The following is a 25815-nucleotide window of genomic DNA, read 5'->3' on the forward strand; positions in this document are numbered from 1 at the left end:
ATTAGACGGACACAATTGCCTTGATTTTCAGTGAAGAAGTATTGTAATTCCCATTTTTCTTGAAAGCGACGGCCCTCAATGTCAACTTTCCTCGTGTTCTTTGCAGTCGCCATGGCAGAAATGAGCGGAGAGGGCTGGTGCTGCCACCTTTTGATAATAGGAGGAATTACAGTTTCAAGTTTCATGATTTTTTTTTTTTTTAATTCAGTTTGACAGTGCAGGTGGGCCATGAATAATACATTATAAGACCGAAGCTGTGGGCCGTATGAAATATGACCGGGGGCCGGACTTTGGACATGCCTGTTGTAAGGAGTACCGTACATTGATGCAAGTACAGTATACAGTACAAATTCTTCAGGAGCTCCATAAATGAATAATCTATTTTTGCACCACAACTAAAACTGTCCTAAGTAATCATAACTGTATTATATATACATTATATAATTTATATTACATTCACATTATATTATTATTCTTCAAACTTACTTCTAAGGGCTCGCACTGCCTACAGAGCAGTTATAGTTAGACTTCACTTTGATGGTTAATGCAGTTATTGCAATTTCGTTGTTTTATCACAGTAGATTGATTTATTTACATTTCAAAAACCAGAAGCCATTCATTTACAAATGTGATTGCACTTTAGTTTACATATTTAAATGTTCAGATATTAAGATGTGGTAGACAGTTTTTGCATGATTTGAATGAGCCAAAATAACTTGCTTTTTCTCTTGAATATATTGTTATAATTTGTTTCAGATGTACTGTAATTATTTTCGGTAGAAAAAATTAAATTTGGTGTTCAAAAAAAAATATTTTTTCAAACTTGAGTCTTGAAAAAGAAGGGATTGTCCTATAATCAGGATCGTCTTATATTCGGGCCAATACGGTAATCAGGGATTTGAAAGAAACAAAAGAACAATCAGATGTCTTCTAACAAAAATATGGGTGAGGCGAAAAAAAGTGAAAATGCTTACCCAATATAGAGCAGGGGTGGTTCCAGTCTTCGGGACTTATTATCTGCTCAATTGAGTCAAGTGTTTTACAGCAATGAGACATAAAATATCCAGGAATTTGACCTTAGAGGGCTGGAATTGCCTATCCATGCCGCGTCCCCTCATGGGCCCGCCCCACAATTTGAAAAGCATACGTAGACATTAAGTGCTTGATTCAATTCACAGCCCCCGCCACTGCATGAAAAAATACATTTCTCTTGGCAGAAAATTGTTGGCTCAATCAAACATTGGCAATCTCAAGCATTTCAAATTTCAGCCACACAACTTAGCATAATGTGTATTCTTTAGTACAACTGGAGCATAACTGGAGCCGACTGGTTCGTAACACGGGCTCTTTCTCGGTAAGAACTTGGTTGGATCCCAGGTGCGAGAATCTATCTAAACGTGCTTTCATTGTGCAATTAACCCTTTATTTATTTCTTCTTCTTTTTTTTTTAACCTCGTGTAGTGTACCTATTGAAGTTTCCATGAGGTGTACCTACACATATTGTCATATAAAGCAGTTAACCAAATGTCTGATTTTTATGTTTTAATTGGCGAATATAAAAACAAGGAATAAAACACCAAACAAGTTTTAACATAAATGTTTATTAAAATAAAATAATAATAATAATAATCATGAATGAATCTTTATTTCGAACATGATTTAAAGAATAAAAACAATAAAAAACAAACAACAAAAAACAAACAACAAACAATATAGATCACTGTTTGAAAAAGTAAGTAATAATAATATATAAATATTATTGTCAAAGTCAAAAAAGTCAAAGTCAGCTTTATTGTCAATTTCTCCACATCCCAAAGACACACAAAGAAACCGAAATTTCGACAAGACATGGCTCACAACAGACAAACAAGTAAACAAGTATAACAACAGCGTGCTGAATAAATAATTAATAAATAACACAATAAATAAATAAATAAATAAGAGGAGCAAAAAAGGAGCAAGTGCGCGTACAGCAGACATTCCAGAAAATAGCGCAACAGTGCCGCACGCTACGCAGAAGGGGGTAGCGAGTTCAGGGTCCTAACAGCCTTGTGAAAGAAGCTGTTGGCGAGTCTGGCGGTGCGGGAGCGCAGGCTCCTGTACCTCTTCCCAGAGGGCAGAAGGTCAAACAAACAGTGAGCCGGGTGACTCACATCTCTCGCAATCGTGGTTGCCTTTATTATTATATTATATTATTGTTATAATATAAGTAAATTTAAAACCAGCAATCTAATGTTAAATTGCAGTAGATATAACTACTATAAGTGTTATAAAATAATAAAGATTACCCAAAGAGAAGCGCATGCAATAAAGCTAACCGTTGGCTTGGAGAAAACGTTCATAAAATAAGTGGTGTTTCAGTGAGTGGTTCGTTCTTTCTTTCCTTGGCAAATCGTAAATCTACATTCTGGCTTACATAGTCCACTGACTGATCCGTTGATGCACGGGAAGGCAGTTCACCCATGTTCTTCTTCGTTTTGTTTTACGGCGAGGTGGCACCAGCTTAAATGCGCATTACTGACAACAACTACTGGTTGAAGTCATATGAACTGAAAAAAAAAGTGATTCGTTCACTCTCATTCACTCACGAGCCAACACTACTTTAGGAGCGTCTTTGTATTTTAGGATGGCTTTACCTCTCCCCCTTGCTTTCTTTGGAGGCATGATTAGGGGTTAATACAATCCTCAAAGTAACGAAAATACAATAACGAATGGAGTCAGTCGGCATCCGGTCCGCGCGGTCGGGTTTTCTCGGGTCCTTTCGGCTCATCTCGCGAGGTTCGACCTCCGAAATTTGTTCGACAACCGAAGCAAAAGAAATCTCGAATTTTTCGTTCGAATTCCGATTTGTTCGAGAACCAGGACGTTCGAAAACCGAGGTTTGACTGTATTTGTTTTTATAGGAGATGGCATCTGTCAGCAGAAGTGGTCAGTCCTTTTATACTCATATTGCATCAGTATTTTATTTCTCCTGTTCCCTATGAATGACACATTCAGGACACAAAACACAATTCATCATCACTTTCTATGCCAAGGTATATATCGAGGCTAACCACAAGCCATGGTTAATGTCCGTATATTTTATATCACTAACAATCAAAACAGATGGAAATGAATATGCATGATAATGGCCTTCATTAAGATGAGAAAGACTGACAAGGATTCTGCCAGGTTTCTGGCTTACTATTGAATCTGAAGACAGCCATCAAATGCAATATTATGTGGTCATCATTCCAGTGCTCTTTGAAAGAGGAGAGAATGAGTCTGTGTATAGGCTTGCAATCTGCTCTTTTCCAGTATACAGTATACTCTCAGACCACCAACAGTCAGATAAAAAGCTCTCAGCTGTTCGTAACTACGGTGGTCCTGCCTGTGTGCGGCCAGACTGACCAGAACATTTGCGTTTGCGGTGAACGAATACATTCAGCTTGCCATACAACTGCAAAGCATCAGTTGTGCTAATTAAAGGAGAACAAGGAGATCTAAACATCTTGTCAAGGTTCTTATCATAAATCACAGATATAGCCCAAACAGTGCATTGAGAAGTCTGCAATTAAAATTAAGCACAGAAAGGTCAAATGGGTTGTTTGTTATTTCCTGTTGTAGCAGCACTATTTGATACCAGCGTGTCTCTTCCATCTACCCATCATCTCTACTGCTTATACTAACTCGGGTCATGGGTGTGCTGAAACCTATCCCAGCTGGCTTTGGTTGAAAACACCGGATGCCAGCCAATCGTAGGGTAATTTAGACAAACAATCATTCACACTCACAACTAAGGATGATTGAGTCCTCAACAAATCTAACATGCATATTTTAAATGTACGAGGAAACCCAATAAAACCCTTGCAAACATAGGCAGAACATGCAAACCCCACAAATGAAGGTCAGAGCCTACAGACAAATCCTCAGCCTCAGAACCACCATATAACATGCCACCATATAACATGTAATATTGACATTGGACAAAAGAGCTCAGGCCAATATGCACTACATTTGCTATCCACAAAAATTATATAAAAAAAATTCAGTCTGATTAAGACTCCATCATCCATTTCTTTACCAGCAGTACATGGTCAACAATGTCAATTGAAGTGCCAGCGGTGTAGTGGCAATTGGTAAATTTGGGACAAATCCCGAACGGCCAATTCATTCCAGGCCAATAAGGCCCAACGACTTATCATTTTTTTAAGTAGGCCCACTTTCCTATGTAATTTCCAACAAACACAGCCTTTTTTAAACAAAACAATTACAGGCTACTTAAAGACTTGACTTAAAGGGTAGCTTGCATGTACAAGCGCACTGGCTGTGTGCACGCAAAAGGGATGTAGCGTACACAGCTGGCAAAAAAGTCAGTTTGCAGGCTGCAACATGTGTTTATGCTTCAGTGGACTGTTACTTGCTGTTGTGCAACAACCAGAACAGCAGAGTGAAACCCTGTGCGTGTTTTGATGAAATCTGATTGGCGCTTTGCTTTCCAGTGGTGGTGGGAGTTCTCAGATGCTGTTGAGGCAGAATCCAGCAGCACGACATTTCAGCATTGTGGCAAAATGGCAAAATGGCAAAATATTAGCTCCAGCAGGCCACGATGAAAGCCATTATTTAGAAATTGAGAACAGCGGTGACCATTTTCAGCAGTGTTGAGCTTACAGAAATTACCCCAAAAGCATTGCAATGACTCATTTGGGAAGCTACAATGGAACCCAAGACAACGTCTAAACAACTGCTGACTACCCTCGCCTCATTTAAGGGCTGTGTTCGTGACTCAACAACTGAGGAAAACACTGGGGCAAAATGAATAAATTTATCACTGTATTTTACTAGAAAAAGAACGTCAAGTGACAGTCAAACATGGTACTAGTAGTGTGATGGTCTGAGGTTGGTTTGCTACATCAGGAACTGGATGACCATGAATTTTGCTCTTCACCAGAAAATCCTGAGGAAGAATGTTTGCCCATCAGTTTGTAACCTCAAGCTGAAGAGCATTTGGGTTCTTCATTGCGACAACATTCAAAAATACATAAGCTTCTGAATGCCTTTAAAAAACAAAGTGAAGCTTCTTGAGTAGTCGATTCAAAATCAAGGCTTGAATCTAATTGCAATGCTGTAACATTCATCCTCCTTTTTTGTTGGATGGAGAGCTGCACGGTCCTTCTTGTCTGGGGCCCCCACAGAGTTATAAACACCCTGCTCAAGAGTGCTGCGAGGAAATCCCTCACAGCAGTGCTTCTGTATGGAAATAACATACAGACATTGTAACATTCTTATGGCCCCCATTTGCAAACAACAACAACAACATGTGGACTTTTGAGCAGAATTTGGGAGCCTCAAACTCTTAAAGTCAGAATTGTACGAGGTAGATGTGGAAATGACTACCATGATAGTGTGCTTAATTCAGACACTCAAAGATAAAAGTGACAATAATAACCATAGGCCGGGAATTCCAGAGTCAACTGCTGGCACTCATGACCAGATTTGGATTTGTGCATGAAAAAAACGATAAAACATCAATGCAGCGGTGTGCGCCATTGGGCCGTCGATGCGCGTGTCCCCTTCTTTTGCGCATGCGCGGTGGCGCTGTTGGGAAGGTGCCTCTGGAGGAGTGGAAGGAAAGGGGATGCGCTTGGAGCGCGAGCCGCTATGTGTCTGCCGCGGACTGCACACCAATCTGGCCAGCTGTTATTTCCCCGGTGGTCCGCTTGTCGGCTCGTCTTTTACGCGGCGCAACGTGATGCTTGCCGTACTTGGCCGATGCTTGCGGAGCCGCGTCTTTCCCACGGTGGGAATAATGTCGCCCATAGCGGCGGTGTAAATCTGAAAACTGGGTTCAATTTCTTCTCTTCGGATTAAATCTGCATATTGGTGTCGGTCACATCGGTGAGTAAAGCTGTTTGAATCCACGGGGGGAAAAAAATCACTGGAGAAGTATTCGGCAATCTGACCTGTCGCCTTGCGTGTTTTAATTTAAAGAGTCAAATATTTTATTTGGCAGCTATTGCACACGCTGTTATTATGTTAATCACAAATTTACTAATCACTGGCATTGATTTGCATTGGCTCTGACAGTCAAACATGAACTCTGTGCATGGATAATGTTTGAATCGCTGCACGCAAACAAATCGCACCTCTCTTTGCACGTGAGCTGCAAACATTATGGATTTGGATTTTGCTGGGTGCAGATGACTGACTTCAATGTAGCTGTTGTGTCCTGATAAATTGAACACGTCATTGAATATCTCCTCTTGAGGGAATTGTGTAACGTATAAGTTTAGATGACGTATTTAGTTTATTTCCATTCAGGGTGGTGCCCTAATGCAGTATCCCAGAAAGTTAGAAAAGTGCACTTGTCTTTAAAATTGACTGCAAATTTAATTGGGTAGCACAAATACAGTAGTGCATTTTTATCTCAACTAGAAAAAGTAAAAAAGACACCAGAAATAAAATGTTGTTGATCAATTATGAATCGATAAAAAATATTCCTCTGAGACAGACAATTTATGATTGTCGTCTATTGAATAAATAATGTGTGAACCAACTTGTAGTCTTGTAAGTAAGGATATCTTTATGTTGCATTCACGTGATCCGAACTCTGAACAGTTGATCATTTTATCTACATTTTATGAGCTTGAATATACTCAATTTTCCATATAGTCTGGGTGGAGGACAACAGGAAAGTTGCAAAATCCATCCCAAATGAAGAAATTCTTGTGTAACTGACCGCACTGTATTAGATTAAATATAGTTCTATTCCCTCCGTTTTGGGCACTGTAACACCCAATGAAGAAAAGAGGGATGTTTGTTCTAAAATGGCCTGCAGAGACTCACTTCGTTCACATGGTTATAACTCCCATGAGAAAATGCATTTAGGAAGCAAAAGGATTTGATTAAAGGCTTTTTTGAGACTGTGTCCTCACACTAAGTGTAGTTAAACTGCTACATCCCGATTTAGCTCGTCTGACTGGATTAAAAAAAAGGATTATGTTTGTGTTCAAGGTTATTCTCTATTGTGATTTTTTCTTTTTTTTTTTTTTTTTTTGCCCCGGGCGAAAATTCAAGCAACGTCCGAAATGGGTTTGTCATTTGTACGTCATCCATGGCTCACAGAGCTTGTTAAGCATGCAAAGGTATTCGTGTCCTTCACATATGGGTTCTTGTTCCTTTGAAATCATTAATGTCAAACACGAGTCATTCTGATTCATGGAATTAATCAGTTGTGCATTCAAGCAGTGTTTCGTAATGCTTCAATATTGTGAAAAAAATCAAGCCATTGTCTCTGCTCTCAAATGCTGTTGGCATGTCCTCAAATGTGTTGAAACCACGCTCAAACAAAGGAAATAGAGCTGCTGCGTGTCTTGTAGAGGTTTCCTCCGGCCACTAAAGGGCACTGCGCTATTGTTTATTGTCATCTTGTTGCGTCACCCTTTTCAGTATTTTTGTTTTGGGTCTGCTTTATGTGGAGCTCGTATGGCATTGCCAACTTTACCCCTTTAAGTGGTCCCATTTTATTTATTATTAGTTGTGTGTTGCTAGTGTTCCCTGCACATTAAGTTTATTATGGTCGTAGCTGAGACTTAGTATGTTTGCAGAGCTCTTTAATCTCTGTCAATAAACGTTATATTAATAAAAGGTATGAGTCCCCAAAGAAATATCTCTTTCCTGACAATCCTCTTTGTGTATATTGTCTAACAAATGATGATTAAACATTAAAACACTTGCGGCTTATAGTCCGGTGCGATTTACATATGAACAAAACGAGATTTTCCCCTAATTTTAGCTGGTGCGGTTTATAATCAGGTGCGGTTTAAAGTCCAGAAATTACGGTAATTCTCAAGTCTTTTCAAATTTGCAGTAATCACCTTCAAACTTGTATCATCTGAGTATCAGAATCAATAGGGACAATGTAAATGCAAAAATGCAAAGTGCAGTCATTGCGCTCACAAAATACGATAGAGCCAAGGTGCAAAGTGCACATGTTTGAAGTACAGTTGTCTGAGTGGTGCCGCAGTTTTCTCAGAATAACTTCTTAACAGGGAATCTGGTTGGAAGGAAGTTTACCCACCCTTCCAAAGAAAAAAAAGGCTAAAACTTTTTTTCCCATGAAATCCTTAGGGCAGAGTCACTTGGTGGGAAGTTCCTGAATCATTCTTAATCATTCCAGTGTGTGACTATCATCATTGAAGGGGAAGTGCTTTGATGGGAAGGGTAGATCTGATGCCACTGGGTCCCACTAGCCTCACCTCATGCTCAGTAATGTTGAAGTTCTTTGAAAACTGATCCGTGTAGCTGATTGATTGATTGAACATTTATTGATCCCTGGGGGTGGGGAAATTCAGGCCCCAGCAGTATTCATACCACAGAGCGGGTACACAAAAGACACACAGATGGCATGAGCGCAACTCAATAGGCTCTCATGAGGCTGCCACACAACGGTGCCGCAAAGAAAGTCAGTAAGTGCAGATGGTCTCCATGGGGCTAGCACGGCGGAGGTCATTGGTTCTGACGAGGACGAGGGAGCGGAGTTCCCACAGGGGTCACGGCTGCGAGGCCAAGGCGAGAGACCCGGTCAGCACCGGCCGGATAAGCCGGAAGCCGCTTAAAAAAATAAACTCTTTGAATGCCAATTGCCACTCACTACGTGTAGTATACCCCAACCTCTAAGACCTACTTTACTCCAGTACTTCCCGACTAACTGTTCTTTGTTTTTACTGTACTAGAGCAAGAGCACGAGAAACCGATCAGTTGTTTACCCAGAGTGGACAGTCACTGGAAATGACCGAGAGAAAAGGTAAACAAAATTGTTGGTCAGTTAATGCCGTCACCGGTGAGCAAATTTTACTCCATTAGTATGAATAATATTGATTAAAATAAGAAGGCATTTACACTCTTTTGAAAGACTTTCCACACTCTTTTGCATTAAAGATGATAATATTTACAATTGAGCCAAGAATGTCTTTATTGTGTTTCTTTGAAAGATTTTATCACAAAATTATTTAGAGGATCATTTTTTAGTTCAGACAATATTGGACCTGAGAGACAGCCTGTTCTTTTTTTCTTTACCTCTCTATATTAATTTGTCCTAAAAGTTTGATGGGGTACTTAAGTTCAAATTCTTTGACTCCAGTCTCATCCAAGCGTCTTTTCTATAGATGTAAAAAAAAGAAAGGTTCCTCCCTCAAACTGGTCCCATATTGTTGCATAGTTGAGCTTCAGGAAGGGCTTACAATAGGTGTTTAATGTGATTGTCTTTCATGTCAGTTGAATCTGAAGTCAATCTTGTTGTGATAACACAGGTCCTTTTGTTCTCGAAAACATTCTTCAGAAAGAGACACCCACATTCTAATACAGTGGTTCTTAACCTGGGTTCGATCGAACCCTAGGGGATCGGTGAGTCGGTCTCAGGGGTTCGACAGAGCCCCCACTGAGGAGGTCCGAACAAACCTGTTTTATCGTGTAGCTTCTGATTTGCCATTATGTAATTTGTTGCGAGTTCATGCATTGTGTTGGTTTTGTTCTTTGAACAAGGTGATGTTCATGCACAGCTCATTTTGTGCATTAGTAAAAAACATCCATGTCTTGAATTTAAAAAAAAATAATTGTTCAGTGAAAGCGCATATGAAACTAGTGTTGGAGGCAACAAGGTTAACAACCACTGTCCTAATATGTGACTGAACAGTAAGATAACACCTGCTGCTGCACATTTACTACTATAAGTCAGGTGTCAAAGGGCAAGTCATATAGTTTGCAATAAATCCACAGTCTCTGGTGGTGTAAAATGTGCATGTTCTTCTTTCCTATCCAACTTTGGCTCTTCTTGATTTACTAGCAGTGTTATGTTGCTGCAATGTTGTTGTTGATTGGCTGTGTAGGACAAATTGGAAGCATTCTGAGTGGTTCGTTGTATTACATCATTCTGTCGTATAGGCCTGATGTTTTACAGTGCATAAACTCGGGTTACTCTGTGACAAGTTGTCAGTGTGTCAAGCTGTCTTCCAGGTAGAATGTCTATTTTTTTTCTGCGTCCAGCCCCGCTTTCAGTTTATAATTGATAGTCTTCTACTTTTCAACCTTCATGTCATGTCTGCTTCTGGGTCCATTTTCTGCTCCATACGTGACTCGTTACTTGTTTTGGTTTAGGAAGATGTATTTTCATATATGAAGACTTTTGCTTTTCAATTTCTGTTATGCCGGCTTCTGGGTTCACAAACTGCTCCTCACGTGACAGTACTGCAAAGGGAGGTGCTGACATAGAAGTGTCTATTGGTGCACTCAACCACATCGTGCAATGAGCAGATGTGACAGGGCAAAGGGGAAAGTGAAGATGTCCCTGACAAGTAAGCTCTTTTCCTCTATGTGTGTGTCTGTAGCTTGAACATGGACTTGATGTAATACTGTGTGGTGTAACATGAAATCGTAGATTTTTACTTTTCATTACTTTATCGAACAATGTGCAGATAATGGCAGCAATCCGTACCCCACATATGTAACAGTAACTGTGTATCAGAGATATTGCAAGAAGACATTTGGGACAATTGTCTGCTTCCAGCTTTGTGGGAATAGTTTTAGGGAAGGTACGTTTTTTTTCCAAATTGAGGTTTATAGAGTCACGGCTGGAGGAGTTCAATGTGGATGAACTTGTCTTACAAAGCCCATCAAACACCTTTGGGATGAGTCAGAAAAGGTTTCAAATTCTTTGACTTCTGGAGGAATGGACAGAATACTTCACCACACAACACAAAACATATATTTCAAACAAGTATTTCCCTTATCCTTGTTTTGTGTGAATTAAAGTAAAACCATTGCTTATAAATAAAACGATGATCAAGGTTTTTGCCTTTTTTCACACACCAATAGCTGATTCATAATTATTTTTGTTAGCGATGGACAGATTAACCGATTATTGGAATAAGTGTTAGTGTAGCGCTAGAAATATAAACCAGTATTGGAACTTTTTTGACACCTCATATTTTCTTGCGAGTGTATTGGCTATTTGTCCCAATATTTTGCTCACACTGTACTCAAAGTAAGGTGTGTTCCCCCCCTAATAACGATCGTTTGAAGTGGAAACGTTTTGCAGTGGTGGGGTTTCACCTTTACTGATCTTCTCGCGTGTCACTTCAGTTTGGCTGTCAGCACGTGGTGGCAAGGCAGGATGTTTGGCAGCGTTGGCGCCTCACACATCACTTCCTGAAACTCTAACCTTCATGCCTCTGTAGTTTTTGCCACAAGGGTGAAGGGTAAAGCGAATATCATGTAGATGTCTTGGGCTGGGATAAAAGATGCTGCACTAACAATATTAGTGCAACAAAATTTATGATTGAGATTCAATATACATTTACATTTACAAATATCCACTGCTAACTGTATAACATAAACATAAAAAAAAAAAAAAAACCTCTTGAATATAGCATTTTAAGACACCGAGTCTTTGGCTAAAGAATAAAATATGTAGCCTTCAAAATACATTATTGTGATTGCTTGAGCTTTTTTTTGACTGTTGTGCCTGCCTTGTTAGTTGAGTGCAAAAGAGACTGCCCTGCTGGCTCGAGATAACAATTATCACATGCAACTCCTGTGGTCTGCAGCATCTTTTTGGCAGTGATGAAAATGAGAATTCCAGTACAGTCCAACCACCAAAGTCATGCTGGTGGTTCTAACTTTAACTTCTATTTTCCCTTGATTTAAAGCGAATATTTATGTTTCAAGCTTGCAGTATTACCATCGTAAAACTGTATAGGCAGCTTTTATATTTTCGGTACTCCCTACCGCCATGCAAGTGTCTAAGAAAAATAAAACCACTCACCTCTTGAAGCTCTATACCAGGCATGTCCAAAGTCCGGCCCGCGGGCCAAATCCGGCCCCCGGTCATATTTCATACGGCCCACAGCTTCGGTCTTATAATGTATTATTCATGGCCCGCCAGCACTGTCAAACTAAATTAAAAAAAAGAAATCATGAAACTTGAAACTGTAATTCCTCCTATTACCAAAAAGTGGCAGCACCAGCCCTCTCCACTCATTTCTGCCATGGCGACTCCAAAGAAAACGAGGAAAGTTGACATTGAGGGCCGTCGCTTTCAAGAGAAATGGGAATTACAATACTTCTTCACTGAAAATCAAGGCAAATGTGTTTGTTTAATTCGTAAAGAGACTGTTGCCTTGTTTAAGGATTTAAACCTAAAGAGACACCATCAGACCTAACATGCTGACACATAGTACGTCAAGCTAACAGGGAGTGACCGCGCTGATAAAGTGAAGCAGCGCCAAGCTGAACTGGCATCACAACAGCGATTCATCACGTGGGGCTGTGAGTTAAAAGTAAATCAAAAGTAAAAATTACTTAATATTAAATATTACGAAGTGGCCATGTTAATACTGTTGAAGTTATGAACCTGTAGACGTGACACAAACTATTACTTTCTGAAAAATATTGTAAATGACAAGAGCAAAATTCACTTGTTTTAAGTTTTAATAATAACAGACAACTTTGCATTACTTATAACTCCTGTTTAAAATGTTCATGAGGCAAAAATAATTTTAAACTCTTGTAAATTAAATTATTTCATACAGTTTGTTCAATGTTATCTGACTCTTCAGATATGAATGAAAGGCAGAATTTGTGCTTTTAAAGTTGTTCACATCTGCCTGAGTGGCTTATATTTGGTTATTTTGTCATTTAAAAAATAAAGACAATTGGGACAATGAAATTTGTTTCCTAACAGTATGTATTTGCATGAAATTTCTGTAGTTAAAAAATGCCCCTTCACTTGATCAAATCTGGCCCTCCTTGCAAAAAGTTTGGACACCCCTGCTCTATACTGTGCTAGTGGTGAGAATTAATGAATGTTGTCTTGTGTATAATAACTGTATTTCTATTAGGATACATTTGTTAAAATTCACATGTGATTAATTATATTGGTCATACTAAAGAGATTGATGTCATTAGTTTTTATATAACTACCATTATACTTTTTATATTTGTTTTATTGCAATTAATTGTATTGCTCATACTAAAGAGTCATTAGTTTTTATATAACTACCATTATACTTTTTATATTTGTTTTATTGCAATCAATCCATTCACCCATTTTCTGCGATGCTTGTTCTCATTAGGGTCGCAGGTAAACTTGAGTCTGAAACAAACTTAAATATATTCATTGTATTAAAAAAAAAAACTTTGGAGGAATTACAAAAAAGTGGGTTGACTTTATTTAAGGTTTCAATTTGATCAAATAACTTGATGTTTTGCTGTGTGTGCAATTGTGCTTTATAATATATATTATATTGCGAATATTGATGTAATTCTTTTTTTTTTCTTGACTCCAGCATGGTGCCTTAGGCTTCTACCAGTTCTCTTCTTCTTCATGTCCTTTCTCACATACTACTACTGTTCCTATGCCATACATCAGAGGTAAAGACACCTACACACATGAGCACGTGCACGCACACACAACACGCACGCGCGCACACGCGCACACACACACACACACACACACGCACGCACGCACATGCACACGCACACGCACACGCGCACGCGCGCACACACACACACACGTTTGCCATTGCTCTGGTATTAAGGTCACATACCTCCAAAAATGCCCACTCTGCTTTAAAACTTAAAAGTAAGGACTACAAAGTGCTGAGCCCCCAAGAGTAAAGTAGTCCAAGCCATGCACTGATCCTAGCTGCTGGTCAATCAGACCCTCATAGAAACCTACTTTTGCACATTTTGAGGCTTCTGGACTCAGTTTTTGTCTGGAGCAAAAGTTTTTTTTCCTTTTTTTTTTTTTTTGTATTCAGCAACAGTTTTCCGTTTCATGCCAGTGGTGGTGATTGTCTGTGCGTCTGTCTTTTCACAGCTTTACCGGCACCAGCAAGTCTGTCAACATTAGCAAGTCTCTGTGTGGTGGCTGGCTGATGCAGAAAAAGTGGCAGAGCCTCAACTTTAAGTGCGTCACGGCATGTCTGCTTTGTTTTTACGGGGTCTATATCTTATGTCTATAACATTATCAGGGCGAGACAACTCTATTATTTGAACATATAAAGGTTCCTGGTTCCTTGGCTGTGTTGGATAACATCGTTCCACCCATCATATTCAGCTTCAACTTCCTAAGATGGTTAATATTTTACCTTTGATTGACTTGACAAATGCCATATCTCAACTTTGTGATACGCAATTAAACTCAGTTCAGCTCAGCTAACAAAGAGCAGCAGTTTGGCAAATAGTGAACATTTCATCAACAAAGAGGTTTCAAACTGTTTAATGATACACCCAGTTGAAGTTTACTGTCAAACTAAGAAAACTCTCTCCTTGTTTTTAAAACAGCCAAATTACATTGCCTTAGGAACAAGAACACTAACATCCATCATACAATGGAAAATACCATTGACATGCTAACTGCATTGACGGCTTTAAGCAACCGATATTTAAATGGCAAAATAGACAGACAATTATTTTACATATTACATTATTTTATAATCATTACTCTAAAGCATATATTCTTTATCCTCTACAAAAATTAATAATTTTATTGAAACTTAGTGTGTATTAATCATAGAAATCTATTCTTTAGGATTGTGTTATACAGTTCTGCCTGCTAGTGGCCAAGGTGGGCACACCAGGAGGAGCAGCACACTGAATAAAATTGCAGCATTAAATCATAATGCACAAGAAACTGCTTAAGGCTTTTAATTCCAGATTAATTATGCTAATATACTATGTTTAGAATAGTACAATATTAAAAAGCACTCTCTTATCAATTTTTCCATAAAATATGCATTTTTAGGGGGCGGGGTGGGCTGGAACAGATTAAAGGTATTTCCATTTATTTTAAGGGGGAAAGATTTGAAATAGAAGTGTTTTGAGTGTGGTCACGGAATGAATTAAACTTGTATCTCAAAGCACCACTACGCATGAATGTTTTGCGATACTTCTCTTTTGTTGGATGTCATTATACTGAACAGATGTAGCTCCTGAAGTGAAGTGTCTGCAGAGTGTTTATTACTGATCCCTTTCCAAATATTGTTATAGTTTCCATCTGTGGTCTATCACAAAACTTATCAAGACCAGTTTATTTATTTCCCCTCAGCTCTTAATTCTCCACTTCTACATGTTGACCTTTTTAAACCCTAATCTGTATGAGGAAAAACATTGAATACACAAAATTCACTTTTTTTTTTATGCTTGCGATTCACATCAGCCATTACAGTCCCTGGGTGGTCTTCCAGGTAATTGCAGTGATCTTTTGTATAATTAAACCCCTCCCCTAAAGTATATCTCCATGTCCTATGGCGAGCTCGCTGACATATGATGCTAGTAACTGTTTATCAAGATAGTAGGTCATAAACAGTTTGAATCCAAAGCCGACGAACACAAAAACATTTGATGCATTTGTCTTGCCTCAGAAGCTCTGTGAACGTCGTTTTCTTTTCCCTTTCCTCTGCCAAAGCGTGCCAAGAGAGTATTTTAATGAGGGTCATAGCAATTCAAATTGTCTGTCTGCTCTGCTGATAAGGAGTGTGTTTCACCTTTCTAATCTATACCCGTAGCACATTGGCAAGTTAATGAGTTACCCAAGCCAAGCACAAGGAGTTCTCTACATCACTTGGATGTCTTTACTGGCTGTATAGTTTACATTGTCTATTGTGTGCTTTTTCATCACTGAACAACCACAAAAATGACTTTGCTGCCACTTCTTTTTTTAAAATCTGTAATTAGATTCATGTGGTGTTGTGTAATAATTGATGTTTCTCCAACAGCATTAGCAGGCAGACACAGCTCTTTCTAAAACTAGGAGATTTCTTCTGGCGAGAACATCTGTCAACGTTGGCGCTACCTTATGGCATCAAGGGCAGTGGTATGTACAGTATAAGTAGATATTGTGTGCTGTTTTTTTCCTTTTTGTTTTTTGAAATGTAACATTTTTTTTACACTGAATCTCTGTATTTTTGTTTCTTTTATGACTCAAACTGATAAAGAACATTTGTCCTGTTTATAAATTCCAGGGGCCATACAAATGAAAAAATATGATACAACATCAGATTTCTTTTTTTACATCAAATACTGCACTTTGATTTGTTTTTAGAATTACATACCACAAAGGATTAAACTCTCCCGCTGGACCGTACATGGCCCAGGTGCCGTAGTTTCTCCACCCCTCCTTTAATCCTCCTGATGCAGCCTGCTTCTTGATTTATTCGTTTTCTTACAATCTTATGTTTTAAACTGCTCCCTTTTGCCTTTTCCTCCCAGAACTGCAGCTCCTGAAAATTCTCGCAGCAACAGCAAATGATCAGATGCCGGCCAACATAGACAAGTAAATGTGACACGGCTAAGTGCCTTGGTTTTAGTTTTGTATTAGATTTCATCCAGAAAGATGAACAATGTCTCTTGCCTTTCTTTTCTTCCAGCCTTGAATGCAGAACCTGTGTTGTCATAGGCAACGGTTTTGCCATTAAAAACACATCCCTCGGAGGCATCATTAACAAATATGATGTGGTCATCCGGTAAGAATAAATGAATTGTATTTATTGTGGTGATATGCTTCGCATTGGAAAGCTACGTACGTTAAAGATACATATGTAGGGGGTGCTCACCGTGTAAGGCGCCCTATTCAAGAGCATCACCCAAAGTTGGGATGTTTAAAAAGAAAAAAACTCCTATTAAATAAATCCAGAAATAGCAAATGGATTTTTGTATAAAAATATTTTGTAATGTTCAGCATTAAGACTTCAATTTTATGTTTTTATTTAATCTCTACTGTCAGAAAACCTTGGGAAAATTTAAAGTGAGGTTTGTCTAAGGGAGAAAAGATAACGTTTTGTCATGCCAGGCACGAAAGCACAAATCTGACTTTACAGCTTGGAGCAGACACATGCATGCACACACTGAGTTGCTCTAAGCCTCTTTCAAACAGCCAAGCTGTTGGCCTGGTTACAATGCATTTTTCTCCCCAACATCAACGTGTCCGGGATCTCCTCCCAAACCTCTCCCTCTGAAGCTAATCAGTCCTGGGACATGTAGGTTATTGATGGTCTGAATTCAATGCATGCCTGGGAGCAAACGTCATTGGACTTGTGTCATTGAAACACAACTTGAACTTTTATTAAGCCTACTGAGGCTTGTGCGCAACCAAAAATAGTCAAGGGGTTTCATAATACTATTGGAATTTTTATCTTACTGAAGAACAAAGTGAATACTTATCTAACGATGGTCAGCCTGATGCTATTAGTAGGACACAGAAAGAAGCAGGATTGGGCAGTTTGGAATTCGAGAATCTTCTATATGAAGGCGCCAAATATAATTTCACTCTTTGCGTCAACTTTTCTGGGTCGTCTATTAGAGAGGAGGTTCTAATAGTAGCAAGCTGACAAAAGTTCCCAAAAATGAGTTTGTCATAATGTTAACTTTTGTGAGAGTGGCCACCTTGTCATTTAGAAAATTTCACAAGGATGGCGACAATTTTCCACATTTCTACTAATATGTTTTAGATGAAAATAAGTAGTGTGGGGAAACGTACATACGTATACTGCATTTAATAATCCATGTATTGACTGTAGTTTAAATTCACAGCCATTATTTTCTAATGTATTTGATTGTGTTCCTTGAATGTATCCACATTAGAAGGTGAAAACTGATGAAGTTACCCAATTGCATGACTTTGGATTTTTTTCATTTTCAATGCACATAATGACAGAAAAAAATATTGGAGTTATGTCACGCAAATCTTATTGAGTAAATTCCATGGCTGTCCACCATTTGAATGAATATAGTCAATATGAAAGAAATTGGAGGAATGTCCTGCTGACAGTACAAATAGCGTTGACCACAGAACTTTTCTTGGTGACGGGAAGTGTGGGCGGGAAATCAGCATGAACATTTGTGGGATTTTGAAAATGAGAACTTATTATACGTGCAAATCTTCTCTTACAGATTGAATGACTCTCCGGTGAGGGGCTATGAGGACGACGTCGGTAACAAGACCACCATGAGGTTCTTCTACCCTGAGTCTGCCACCTATAATCCAGGCTTGAACAATGAGCCTGGCACATTAATGGTCTTGGTGCCATTTAAACAACAAGATCTACGGTGGCTCAAAGAAATACTCTACAACGAAAAGAGGGTACGATGTGTGAAAAAGCTCGAGCACTCTCACGGTTATGCAATTGCATGCACACATGCACGCACACACATACACACACACGCACACACACGCACACACACACACGCACACACACACACGCACACGCACACACACACACTGCTTTCTCCAACCCTTGCCAGCCAACCATGTCAGGAACAAGTACTGATACGCTATTGACAAAGTGCTTTTTCCGTCACGGGCCTCTGTCATTGTAGTTGCAGCCTGCTTGCCCTAACAGTTGCTGGGCCATTAGCTGCTAATTATGCACATGGCCATGCCTCAAGTCATGAGGGAGTTAGTGGATGGCTTGTATCTCTTGTTTTGTACTGGAAATGACTTATCTTTCTGCTTGTTTATGTCCGCATTCACTCCAGGTCAGGAAAGGCTTTTGGAAACCCCCTCCTCAAATCTGGTTGGGTGATGTTGGTCAAATCCGAGTACTGGACCCGCACTTTTTGCACCAGACAGCAGAGAAGTTGCTACAAATCCCCCTGAACCCCAAGAGTAAACAGGTGAGGCTCGACTTTTCAGTTTTGAAAATCATCAATCTGTAAGGCAGCTAGGCAAAGCAAAACGATGGTAGCAATCAACTGTGACCAGTCGGCAGTCTTAGCCGCAAGTTCTCCTCCTGGGAATCATTGGTGTTGTTTGTTCCCACTTACGTACATCTCCCACTCGAATGTTAACAAGGCTGGCTTGAGCATCCGCTGAGCGGTCAAGGGTACTTGGGTGATAAACCGTCCTCTGAGTTCAAGTGTGACTCAGTCAATAGTCATTTGTGGGGGGATCCAATTACAACAAATTATGAGAAAAATCTTCAGTTTACGATGCAAGATAAACCCTCCTCATTATCAAGATTGCAGCAGTGAATGGCTGAGTAATTTGCTTGTCATAGAAATCCAAAATATGGTTTGCATTTCAACTAAAAGGGACAACATACAACACTCCCAAATGCTGGTTGTTGTTGCTCAGTAATTTGACAGTCCAAGAAATTTAAAAAAAATCACATCGGAAACTTTGAAGCGGTATTCATGGTGACAACAAGAAAACATGACGCAGTTTTTGTTTTTTGCAGTGAGTCATTGATCTGTTTTCACTTGAAAACTTGGACCTCTGCTCTATTTGGCTTATGAGCCTGGACTTTGAAACACTTTCCCTCCAAATGACCTCCTCAATCTCTTCGGCCGTTGTTTGTATGGTGAAGTTTCTTTTGCTTCTGCCTTGTAATCCATTTTTGTCAAAGAATGAGACCTGGTTATCCTTTTGGAAAAAAAATGTATACATTCACTATGTGTTTTTTAGAATTAATCGTCCGATTAATCAATAATCTTTTCTTTTCTCTGAAATATCAACATTGGCCTAAAAAAAGTCATGTCAGTCAGGCCCTAGTCTGAGGATAGTGTATATGAGGCACAAGCACTGGGAAGGCAGTAATCATCAGACTTGGCCCACAGGAGCTCTGCACCATCTGCACAAATTTTATAGAGCATTCCAGAAGGGGAAAATGGTGTTAAGGGGACCAGCACCAATCTGGAGGGATGCAAATTGAGACACAATTTGCGCCTGTAAGCGGTTAACCTTGGAGTGTTGACTCTTTTTAACCTTCAAGGATTACACAAAAAGTACTCAACAAATTAGCGCAAAACTTTGTGGAGTGGTGCGGGGTGTGGGCCGAGGAAGGAAGGGCGGGAGGAAGGAAAGACATTAGGGTCAGATCAGAAGAAGTGGGTGTTTATGAAGCTGTACTGTTTTGCTGCAGATTCAGATTAGTCTTGTTTGAATTGTTTGACATGGGCCTTGTCCCCTTCTGGCAGCATTGGTAAAAAAAAAAAAAAAAAGAAAAAGTGATGTCTTAATAATTAGAACCTCTTTCGATTGCCTTGCATTGCTGCGAGCTTGCTTACAATATGCCCCGCAGTCTATGTCCAGTCTTTGTTTTCTACAACATTGGTCTTGACTAGTTTGTGGTGTAAATTACGATATAAGGTACAACATCTTTAAGCACACCTTCTTTGCTCAATGGCATTTCCCCCTTACCCATCAAGGACATTTACCAGTAGTCAAATGCCCATCCCTAGCACCACCTGACCAAACAAGCTTGCACCACAAGGGAAACCACAGAGTTGAATAAAAACAGACTCAGTGGTGCTAGTATGAAATGATTTATTCTCTCCACATTTCCAGCCTTAAGGTATTAAACTGCATCCATCAGTCATAACTGCTGTTTTTTTTTCTCTTTCCCTGCCAAATAAATGACCACTTTACCGAAAATCCACATTAGTGTGTACTGTCCACCGCTGATCCCTCTTCATCATCTGCATTGCCAGCCCTTGTACAAAGCCACATGATCCTCACAGTGTGTGTTCACACCCCTCTCCCAAAACACAGGCATGTTCAGTGACAGTGTTCAGCCCACTCACCAAGGCTCCTCAGGCCTGTGTCCAAACTACACAAAGCTCTGGCATCGGCCCTATGAGACTCATACACACAGAATGTCAGCTATGTCATAATAATCTGAATGAACACAAAAAAAAAAACATTACTGCTTATTGATACAGTATGTTATAGCATGTTAGTCCATGACATGAGTACAAGAAGATTATCCTTTTAGTTATGTTTAAAAACGGTCACTTCGTCATCTATGAAAATCCAACCGGTTTGCTAAAACTGCTGTCCAGATGACTTTCTTGGCTCAGTTCTTTCTTCCACAGTCTGTGTGGTTGTCTACATATACATTTTGCAAATGTTACAAGCTAAAATACGCATTCCCCTCCTAACTGGGCTTCCATGATATTCTACTTGCTTGCCAAGAACAACAACAAAAAAAGAAGTTCATGACTGCATGGCCAACTTTTTGTTCTGATTACCTTGTTCTGATTAAGCAAACATGATATGGCTTTAGACTTATTGGATTCAATTCATTAGACAGAGGCTAATACATTCATACATTCACAATATACACCAAACTATTAGACATGTTTGTAGACAGTAAAAACCTGTAATTTTGGTTTGAATTAATGTCAAGCCAAAGCTGGAGGATGTCTGAAGAGGGTCATCGTGGGCTCGGATATGCATATTAGCAGTCTAAATGTCGAACCAGATATGATCAAAAAAGAAAAGAGAGGATTTTGCTCTCCAGCCCACGTGGAAGTAATTCTTATTTGTGAGCACAGATAATCATTAAGATGCTGTCCTTTGGGGCCTCTCATAAAAGACTACACAACAAACATGTCTGAACCCATTACTCTTGCGTTAGTTTGATCCCATAGTACCATGAAAGACCACAACTAGTATTTGTAACATGACGCCGTACGTTCTTTGCTTCGGTTGCCTTTTAAAATTTAAGGAGAGATCAATTTCAACTTTTGTCAGCTTGTTGTTCATTTGTCATCAGTATGGATTCATACAAAGGACATTCACCACAAGTTTGTTTTCCATTATAAATACAGCATTTAAAAGCATTTACAAACTAAAGGATTTCAAACATTAGAAAAGCAAAGTAAAGAAATAAAAAGTAGATCATTAAAGTTATTAAAAGAATGTGCAACACTCCTTTAGTAAATGTATTTTCTACATATATAACCAATAAATGAACATACCGTATTTGCCGGTGTACAGGTCGACTCGGTGTATAAGTCGACCCCCTAAAATTCGACGGAAATTTACGATTTTATGATATATCCTTTGTATAAGTCGAGCTCAATTGTTGCATTATATTAAACTTCAAAATTCAATATGCGGAATTTATTGACGAAATGTGTTCAAATTCCGGGAGGCCGTGCGCATGCGGCTGTTTATAAGCACCGCGGAGGAGATCGCGGCCGGCGAGCTCGCGCACGCCGCCCGGCACCAACGGGAGGCCGGAAATAGCTCCAAGCCGAGCGGATCAGCAGTTTATAAGCACCGCGGAGGAGATCGCGGCGCCTCATTCGACTTCCAGCGGCCGGCGAGCTCACGCACCCGCCCGGCACATCCGGGAGGCCGTGCGCACGCGCCAAGTGGCCGAAAATAGCCCCCGCCGAGCGGATCGGCTGTTTATAAGCACCGCGGAGGAGATCGCGGCGCCTCATTCGACTTCCAGCGGCCGGCGAGCTCGCGCACGCCGCCCGGCACCAACGGGAGGCCGGAAATAGCTCCAAGCCGAGCGGATCGGCACTTTATAAGCACCGCGGAGGAGATCGCGGCGCCTCATTCGACTTCCAGCGGGCCGCGCACTCGCGCACGCCGCCCGGTTCAAATTTTCTAAGTGCAACGCACAATGAGATGCATGAGAAACGGCCTTGGTTACCATCACATTTGAAGCGATGAATACGAAGTTAAATTTTATGACTCGGTGTATAAGTCGAGGTCGATTTTTTTCGGTCGATTTTGGATCGAAAAAGGTCGACCAATACACCGGCAAATACGGTAACTGAAACCTTGCTGCAGACATTTTAGACCATTTTATTAAGCTTGAAAAAAATAAAATTGTGCCTTCTATTATATTCCCATTTCAAATGGAAATTACCCATTTCAGGGTGAAACTGTTGCAATCGTAAAATATTTCATATCTGTTCTTACTGGCTCCACTGATATCCTTTATCAAAACTTTGTAGCGTTTTTTAAAAGATGTTATTTGCAATAAAACTGTTGCTAAGGCATCCTCATACTGGTATCTTTGTAGGTGCGGCTGTTGTTCACATTGAAATTAGATTGCATGTTTGCTCTCCTGACATTTATCGTGAATTCATCTTGGGTGATAAGTTGTACTTTTGACATTTCAGCAAAGCAAAAAAAAATTAACGTTTCTGTGGACAAAGTGCACTCACTCACTCACTCACTCACTCACTCACTCACTCACTCACTCACTCACTCACTCACTCACTCACTCACTCACTCACTCACTCACTCACTCACTCACTCACTCACTCACTCACTCACTCACTCACTCACTCACTCATTGTACAAATAGTTTTTTGTGACTAATAGTACAATTAATGTCAAGTGAAATTGGTAAATTTACAAACATACTCCATCCATCCATCCATTTTCTTTACCGCTTTGTCCCCACGGCGGTCGTGGCCGTCATCGGGCAGTAGGCGGGGGACACCCTGAACCGGTTGCCAGCCAATCACAGGGCACACAGAGACGGACAACCATCCGCACTCGCACTCACACCTAAGGGCAATTTGGAGTGCTCACACGGGGAGAACATGCAAACTCCACATAGGGAGGACCGGAGGTGGAATCGAACCCGCACCCTCCTAACTGTGAGGCGGACATGCTAACCATTATTATTATGGGTAATTGTGGAGAAACTGCAGAATGGACATAACCCAAAATTATGGTGTCTGCCCATAATATAAACATAAAGTTTTCCTATTCAGACTCAAGCTTTTATTGAAAACGTTTCCAAATGTAGAAGTATATGCACCACCTTTTTTCTATTGACCTCTATTGCCACCTAGTGGCACAACGCAGTAGTACATAAACAGCATACTGAATGGGATGAGAGGTGATTTTGAACATTCCAGCACAGTACATACATTTCTATTGCATGCACCACCGTTCAAAAGTTTGTGGTCACCCAGACAATTTAGTGTTTTCCATGAAAATTAACATAGTTGCACAAGGGTTTTCAAGGGTTTACCAATCATCCATTAGCTTTCTAACACAGTTAGTAAACACAATGGACCATTAAGACACTGGAGAGATGGTTGCTGTAAATGGGCCTTTGTATACCTATGTAGATATTGCATTAAAAAACAGACGTTTGAAGCTAGAATAGTCATTTACCACATTAACAATGTATGGGGTGTTGTCCTGATTAGTTTAATGTTATCCTCATTGAAAAAAAAATAGTGATTTTATTTTAAAAATAACGACATTTCTACGTGACTCCAAACTTTTGAATGGGAGTGTATGTGTCAATTGAACTGTAGCTGAAGTCAAAATTTCTAAATCAAGTAACACCCTTACTGATTTGAAATCAATCATCTCTATGCCCTTTCTTCAAATGTTATTGCATTTTCTCCAATACCACCACTGGAACATTTTGAATTATATCATTCAAGATGATAGCCAAAGCTAAAAGACTGAATAGTCCAACAAAGGACCGCATTGATTGCCAATGAGCTGTTTTAAGGTGTTTTTAGGGGTATCACACAAAGAACCTGTGTTTTTTCTACATCTTACCCATCATTCATTGAATGCAGTCAAAGTAAGAATCCAATCGATTCTAGAATTATATTAGGCAACAGTTCATTGTGTAAGGACATAGCAAACATCTGTTAGTTTCTCAAACAATATATTAACAATTTGAATGTATTAGATAGCTCGATTGATTTTGATTTCAAACAAACCAATGTGCGTTTCTCCCCCAGAAGCCAGTTCATCCCACGACGGGAATCCTTGCTGTCTTTGTTGCTCTCAACTACTGCGATGTGGTCCACCTAGCTGGTTTTGGGTATCCAAAATCAAGGAACATCAAGCACCCAATTCATTACTACGGCTATGATACTATGAAATCAATGAAGGTAGGTGCTGCTGGTCCTTAAAGTGATACACATAGCACCAGTTTAATCCGATTTCTGTCCCTTTTGTAGAACTCTTACCATGACCTCGGTCTTGAAGCTGAAGCCTTAAAAAGACTGGAGGACTCAGGTGCCATCCTTTATCTGCACCCACATTTATGATACTGTATGATAGGTTGCAAAATCAATCCATGCATCTCAGTTGAAATGACATAGTGATTTTCCAGATGAGGATTATTGTTATTGTATGTTATTATTGTTCAATAGCATCACAAATACACAATCACAAATAATTCACACAGCACTTGGTCTCCTCTCATATTGGAAATATGAAAGGTATTAAAGTTGTTTTCTTTTATTTATTATTATTTTTCTTCAAAAGCAATGCGACTGATACTAATACCACTGGATACTTTGATTGTACATAATGAAATAAATGTTTAAATAAAAAAATGAACCATTTTTTTAGTGGCGTTTGTGTTCAATCAAGATTACTGTTGGCCACTAGATGGCAGTCAGCCTCCTCCGAGTGCTTCCACATCAAAACCTCTATATGCATAAAAGTTGACAAACAATTAAGTAAAATATCCTGCTAGGAGTTAAAAGCATAATTATATTTTAATTTTATTTTTTATCCAATTCTTGTATTAAGATTCATTGGACTCTAGTGTCCCTGATGTAAAAACATTTTGAATTACAGTACTAAACTTATTAGCTCACATGTACCACATGGACATCTGGATGAGCAGAATGACATTACGCTATCAGGGCCTTGAGCAAATGCTACTCACATGTCAAGTCATTAGTGTTGCCATGATTTACCCCTTGGAATTTAAAAACTAGTTTAGTTTATGGTGCATGATAGTTAACTTTGAATGACTGCTAAACTGAGGCTAATGTAAAAGTGGTACCACTAATTTTATTTCTGTTTGGCCGTCGTTTTTGACATTCTAGAGAAGGGGTGTCAAACTCATTTTTTTTGCGGGTCGCATTGTAGTCATAGCTTCTTTCGGAGGGCCATTATGACTGTCAACCCAAATAAATGTATGAGCACCTCATATTATATACAGTAAAAGCTACAAAACAAACTGACAAATAACTCGTTTTCAAATCAGACGAGTAAAAACTGGTCAAATATTTTTAAAAACGATATTAAAAGTGAAG

The 25815-nt window shown here is 39.5% G+C and overlaps 1 protein-coding gene across 4 annotated transcripts; it reads left to right on the forward strand.

Moving 5' to 3' along the window:
* Nucleotides 1–5582: 5582 nt before the first annotated feature.
* On the forward strand, nucleotides 5583–25113 carry st3gal4 (ST3 beta-galactoside alpha-2,3-sialyltransferase 4). Of its 4 annotated transcripts, XM_049725234.2 has the most exons (11): nucleotides 5583–5877; nucleotides 8715–8785; nucleotides 13323–13407; nucleotides 13856–13945; nucleotides 15756–15853; nucleotides 16249–16312; nucleotides 16407–16502; nucleotides 17929–18118; nucleotides 18514–18651; nucleotides 24502–24654; nucleotides 24724–25113. In XM_049725234.2, the coding sequence occupies exons 2-11, from the start codon at nucleotides 8770–8772 to the stop codon at nucleotides 24811–24813; spliced, it is 1020 nt and encodes a 339-aa protein (XP_049581191.1). In that variant the 5' UTR covers nucleotides 5583–5877; nucleotides 8715–8769; the 3' UTR covers nucleotides 24814–25113. The 4 variants fall into 4 exon arrangements, with proteins under 4 accessions (XP_049581191.1, XP_068507443.1, XP_049581190.1 ...); XM_068651342.1 differs by lacking the exon at nucleotides 8715–8785; XM_049725233.2 differs by lacking the exons at nucleotides 5583–5877; nucleotides 8715–8785 and adding an exon at nucleotides 8846–10331 and having other exon boundaries at nucleotides 24505–24654.
* The last annotated feature ends 702 nt before the right edge of the window (nucleotides 25114–25815 follow it).

Source organism: Syngnathus scovelli, chromosome 7 (genome assembly GCF_024217435.2).
Source record: "Syngnathus scovelli strain Florida chromosome 7, RoL_Ssco_1.2, whole genome shotgun sequence".
Classification (NCBI taxonomy): Eukaryota; Metazoa; Chordata; class Actinopteri; order Syngnathiformes; family Syngnathidae; genus Syngnathus; species Syngnathus scovelli.

Excerpts from the sequence above, each read along its gene's own strand:
- st3gal4 (XM_049725232.2), top strand. The coding sequence starts at position 10,283 with ATGAGCAGATGTGACAGGGCAAAGGGGAAAGTGAAGATGTCCCTGACA. Across the intron at positions 16,503-17,928 it reads AAATATGATGTGGTCATCCG|ATTGAATGACTCTCCGGTGA; the intron begins GTAAGAATAAAT and ends CTTCTCTTACAG. Across the intron at positions 24,655-24,723 it reads ATACTATGAAATCAATGAAG|AACTCTTACCATGACCTCGG; the intron begins GTAGGTGCTGCT and ends TCCCTTTTGTAG.